Source organism: Amaranthus tricolor, chromosome 3 (assembly GCF_026212465.1).
Source record: "Amaranthus tricolor cultivar Red isolate AtriRed21 chromosome 3, ASM2621246v1, whole genome shotgun sequence".
Taxonomy (NCBI): domain Eukaryota; kingdom Viridiplantae; phylum Streptophyta; class Magnoliopsida; order Caryophyllales; family Amaranthaceae; genus Amaranthus; species Amaranthus tricolor.
The window spans coordinates 10954976-10961835 of record NC_080049.1 but is presented as its reverse complement, the minus strand read 5'-3'; the positions used below and the strand labels follow the sequence as shown (position 1 = coordinate 10961835).

Genomic DNA, 6860 nt, shown 5'->3' with positions numbered 1-6860 from the left:
TTTCTAAGTTAATATGAACTGAAAACATGATAAGAATAAACAATATATCTTTAAACAGAATAATTTTAAGACTTTATCATAAATCAGATTGTTCTTCAAAATTTTGAAAACAATTTCAAATCAGAACAATATAATATAACCCAATGAATTTTCATACTTCATATCATCACAATCATTATTTATGCAAACAAATATCCAATCATAATACATGCAAATATAATAATCATTAATGTAATGTAACATCATATCAATACTTTAATATCAAAGTCATGATTATCAACCATTATGACCATGAACAATAATTAATAATCAACAACTATCAATTTTTATATCTATATTTTCACAAATTTTCTACAAAATTTTCATATCTCCCCCAAGTATGAATATCATATCTCCCTTAAGCATGAATGTTAAGCATGAATACATTTAGCAATAAACAGAACAATTCATTAATAAATCAGAGCAAAACATTCAACAATATATCCAATCATTCAGCAATATATCAGAGCATAATATATCAAAACATTTAAAAAACAAACCAGCAATATAAGCAAAATATGATAAGCAAGCAAGCAAACAAAGCAACAAAAATCAGAGCAAGTAAGCATGCAAATAAAATATACATACATATATATATATATATATATATATATATATATATATATATATATATATATATATATATATATATATGTATATATATGTATATATATATATATATATATATATATATATGTATATATATATATGTATATATATATATATGTATATATATATATGTATATATATATATATGTATATATATATATATATGTATATATATATATATGTATATATATATATATATGTATATATATATATAAATATATATATATATATATATATATATATATATATATATATATATATATATATATATATATATATATATATATATATATATATATATATATATATATATATATATGTGTGTGTGTGTGTGTGTGTGTGTGTGTGTGTGTGTGTGTGTGTGTGTGTTTATATTAAGGATCAAAAGGAGAAAACGCTGACACCTTCGTCAGCCCAAGCCCGCCGGCATGAAAAACCCCGTGGGGAAAAAACCATTGAGCGATGGGGACCAGCGTCAGGCCACCCAAAACAGTTTGAGGAGTTTGGGCTATTTAAAAATTTGTCTGGAAGCTTGTCTCAAGAGTTTGAGGAGTCCGTCAAAACTGTTTTCTGGAACAACTTTGAGTTAATTCGTAAACAATAACGTATGTGCAGAAAATAAACTTTAAAGAGATAAGAAGAGGTGTATTCTTAATTCATAAATGAAGCCTTGTATTTATAGTGTTACGCCTCAACACATCATGAAAAACAATAAGGCTCTTTTCCGTTATTTTCTGTTGACCTGGTCATTCAGCGTCTGTCTTCAAGATCTTGAGGTTAACTTTAAACTGACATGTATTGACAGCTAAAAGAATTTCGTCATTGTGTGCTGTAATTTGTCTGTCATATCCAATGCTATGCTGCCACGTTAGTACTCAAACAAGATAATGAAAACTAAGCAAAAACCAGATATATCAACGTTTAACATAATCATTCAAATTAATTCCTATTATTAGTATTAATTCAAATAGTCATTTTCTATTTTTAGTATTAATTCAAATAGCATCTTATTAATAGAAAACTCTATATCTTGCATAACAACTAATTCAATATCAAATATAGCCGTGTACTATAATTTGCAAAACATGTGTACCTTGTACTATATTTAATCATCAAATTAATTTAAGCACATATTTAAATTCAAGTTCAAATATAAACCGTTTAAGATAAAATGTGTAATAACATATTCAAACTTAATTTCAAATAATATCAAAGTTAATTTTAATGAACCTTGACCTATTAAAACATTTCAAATATAATTTCAAGGAACATTGACCTATTAAAATATTACGAAATTAACCTGATTGTAAACGTAATTATCTTCAAGACTTTGAAAAATATTTCAAGACTTATAAAATCAACTTTAAAATAAACTTAAGTTCTTTAAGGATATTCCATCGTCTTCGAACTTAAATATTTATTACTTATCAAATTTATATCAAATATGATTTTAAACTTACTTAAACAATTAAATGTAATTACTTAATTTATTTGTTTAATCAATATGTATTTTGAATTATCATCATTCAAGAGAATTAAGTCTTCAATCTCCTCTTATCATTATTTAAGAAAGTTGAGTCTTCAATCTCCTCCTTGATGAAAGTCAAAACCATATTTTCCTAAATCATATTTCTAAGTTAATATGAACTGAAAACATGATAAGAATAAACAATATATCTTTAAACAGAATAATTTTAAGACTTTATCATAAATCAGATTGTTCTTCAAAATTTTGAAAACAATTTCAAATCAGAACAATATAATATAACCCAATGAATTTTCATACTTCATATCATCACAATCATTATTTATGCAAACAAATATCCAATCATAATACATGCAAATATAATAATCATTAATGTAATGTAACATCATATCAATACTTTAATATCAAAGTCATGATTATCAACCATTATGACCATGAACAATAATTAATAATCAACAACTATCAATTTTTATATCTATATTTTCACAAATTTTCTACAAAATTTTCATATCTCCCCCAAGTATGAATATCATATATCCCTTAAGCATGAATGTTAAGCATGAATACATTTAGCAATAAACAGAACAATTCATTAATAAATCAGAGCAAAACATTCAACAATACATCCAATCATTCAACAATATATCAGAGGATAATATATCAAAACATTTAAAAAACAAACCAGCAATATAAGCAAAATATGATAAGCAAGCAAGCAAGCAAGCAAAAAAAGCAACAAAAATCAGAGCAAGTAAGCATGCAAATAAAATATATATACATATATATATATATGTATATATATATATATATATATATATATATATATATATATATATATATATATATATATGTATATATATATATATGTATATATATATATATATATGTATATATATATGTATATATATATATATGTATATATATATATATATATGTATATATATATATATATGTATATATATATATATATATATGTATATATATATATATATGTATATATATATATATGTATATATATATATATGTATATATATATATATGTATATATATATATGTATATATATATATATGTATATATATATATATGTATATATATATATATGTATATATATATATATATATATGTATATATATATATATATGTATATATATATATATGTATATATATATATATGTATATATATATATATGTATATATATATATATATGTATATATATATATATGTATATATATATATATATATATATATATATATATATATATATATATATATATATATATATATATATATATATATATATATATATATATATATATATATATATATATATATATATATATATATATATATATATATATATATATATATATACATATATGTGTGTGTGTGTGTGTGAGTGTGTGTTTATATTAAGGTTCAAAAGGAGAAAACGCTGACACCTTCGTCAGATCAAGCCCGCCGGCATGAAAAACCCCGTGGGGAAAAAACCATTGAGCGATGGGGACCAGCGTCAGGCCACCCAAAACAGTTTGAGGAGTTTGGGCTTTTTAAAAATTTGTCTGGAAGCTTGTTTCAAGAGTTTGAGGAGTCCGTCAAAACTGTTTTCTGGAACAGCTTTGAGTTAATTCGTAAACAATAACGTATGTGCGGAAAATAAACTTTAAAGATATAAGAAGAGGTGTATTCTTAATTCATAAATGAAGCCTTGTATTTATAGTGTTACGCCTCAACACATCATGAAAAACAATAAGGCTCTTTTCCGTTATTTTCTGTTGACCTGGTCATTCAGCGTCTGTCTTCAAGATCTTGAGGTTAACTTTAAACTGACATGTATTGACAGCTAAAAGAATTTCGTCATTGTGTGCTGTAATTTGTCTTTCATATCCAATGCTATGCTGCCACGTTAGTACTCATACAAGATAATGAAAACTAAGCAAAAACCAGATATATCAACGTTTAACATAATCATTCAAATTAATTCCTATTATTAGTATTAATTCAAATAGTCATTTTCTATTTTTAGTATTAATTCAAATAGCATCTTATTAATAGAAAACTCTATATCTTGCATAACAACTAATTCAATATCAAATATAGCCGTGTACTATAATTTGCAAAACATGTGTACCTTGTGCTATATTTAATCATCAAATTAATTTAAGCACATATTTAAATTCAAGTTCAAATATAAACCGTTTAAGATAAAATGTGTAATAACATATTCAAACTTAATTTCAAATAATATCAAAGTTAATTTTAATGAACCTTGACCTATTAAAACATTTCAAATATAATTTAAAGGAACATTGACCTATTAAAATATTACGAAATTAACCTGATTGTAAACGTAATTATCTTCAAGACTTTGAAAAATATTTCAAGACTTATAAAATCAACTTTAAAATAAACTTAAGTTCTTTAAGGATATTCCATCGTCTTCGAACTTAAATATTTATTACTTATCAAATTTATATCAAATATGATTTTAAACTTACTTAAACAATTAAATGTAATTACTTAATTTATTTGTTTAATCAATATGTGTTTTGAATTATCATCATTCAAGAGAATTAAGTCTTCAATCTCCTCTTATCATTATTTAAGAGAGTTGAGTCTTCAATCTCCCCCTTGATGAAAGTCAAAACCATATTTTCCTAAATCATATTTCTAAGTTAATATGAACTGAAAACATGATAAGAATAAACAATATATCTTTAAACAGAATAATTTTAAGACTTTATCATAAATCAGATTGTTCTTCAAAATTTTGAAAACAAATTCAAATCAGAACAATATAATATAACCCAATGAATTTTTATACTTCATATCATCACAATCATTATTTATGCAAACAAATATCCAATCATAATACATGCAAATATAATAATCATTAATGTAATGTAACATCATATCAATACTTTAATATCAAAGTCATGATTATCAACCATTATGACCATGAAGAATAATTAATAATCAACAACTATCAATTTTTATATCTATATTTTCATAAATTTTCTACAAAATTTTCATATCTCCCCCAAGTATGAATATCATATCTCCCTTAAGCATGAATGTTAAGCATGAATACATTTAGCAATAAACAGAACAATTCATTAATAAATCAGAGCAAAACATTCAACAATATATCCAATCATTCAGCAATATATCAGAGCATAATATATCAAAACATTTAAAAAACAAACCAGCAATATAAGCAAAATATGATAAGCAAGCAAACAAGCAAGCAAACAAAGCAACAAAAATCAGAGCAAGTAAGCATGCAAATAAAATATACATACATATATATATATGTGTATATATATATATATATATATATATATATATATATATATATATATATATATATATATATATATATATATATATATATATATATATATATATATATATATATATATATATATATATATATATCTCCCCCTTTTTGACTTTCATTAAAAAGTAAACAAGGAGAGTAAAATGTTGGGATTAAAACATTGTTTTCCAAAAAAAATATATATTTGCCGAAATTAAAAAAAAAATTGTTTATCATTCATCAATCAACTAAAATTACTTCCTGGACCTAGTCTTCCTTTTCTTGGAAGGTTTTGGTTTACCAGGTGAAGTAGTTTCATCAACGACTAAAGGAATGGTTTGGATTGGGGTAGAATCAGCATCAACAGGAATTTCTACTTCTTTATCAGTCTATCAGCAGTTTCCTTCTTTTCTTCTTTTTCCTTCTCCTTTGCCTCCTTCATAATAACATCCTCTTGTGGCACAGCAGCATCACCCTCATTAACTTCTTCTTCAACAACCACATCTTCTACTACCATACCTTTCATTTCTTTCATAAATGTGTCTAACATAAAAGTCAGAGTAGACACCTTGTCATGCAATTCAAGTAAAGAAGATTTTATTTCACCAACCTCTAAGTCAAGAGACTGGAGGTGAGAAATAGTGGTGTGTTCTTTAATATGAGGTTCAAGACGTGAAAGCCGCTTACCTTGGATCTTTTGTAGATCCTCTTTGTCAATTGAAGATAAATGTGAGTATAACTCATACTTCATGCATTTTAAAAATACCAAGAGGAGGAAGGATTTCACTTGATAAGGATATAGGACCAGAATAATCCACTTCCTCTAAATCAGAGAGTAGATTAAAATGATCAAAGATCAATGTCAAAAGGTTGGCATAAGGAAGAGAACAATTGCGAGTATGTGAACTACAAAATCGCATTGTAGAGAATATAACAGAAGAAAAATCAACATTCTTAAGAGAAGCAATTTTCCACATCAATATAAGATGGGCATCAGTGACTAATTCGCATGAGGAGTTGCGAGAGAAGACAGTCCTAACCAGAATGTAATGCAGCAATTTACCACTTAAATTCAAAGCATTGTGAGTCAATTGTTTAACAGAAGAGAAATCAGAGTATGATTCAAGAATAAACATATCCTTAGCATTTTGTAAGGCCAAAATGTTAGGAGTTTTATCATTAGCTTCATGAGAGAATTTTAACAAATCATTCATTAGGGTTTTAGAGATAATAATCTCTTGTCCTTTGACAAAACTTCTTAAAGCTTGATTTCCATCAATAAGAGGAAAAGATAAGTTTGAATAAAATACTTTCACAAGAGCCGGATAAGTAGTAGAGCCAGGGTTTAATAACATACCAGGAGTAGATTGAATAAAAGCAGAGATAATCTCAAGATTTTCAAATAAAA

The 6860-nt window shown here is 24.7% G+C and overlaps 1 protein-coding gene across 1 annotated transcript in view; it reads left to right on the top strand.

The window, feature by feature from the left end:
• LOC130808344 (ATP synthase subunit alpha, chloroplastic-like) overlaps positions 1-1277 on the top strand; it is a 6948-nt gene extending 5671 nt beyond the window's left edge. The window contains exon 2 of the mRNA XM_057673822.1: positions 1264-1277. Coding sequence (XP_057529805.1) covers positions 1264-1277 — 14 coding nt within the window. The remainder of the gene's footprint in view (positions 1-1263) is intronic.
• The last annotated feature ends 5583 nt before the right edge of the window (positions 1278-6860 follow it).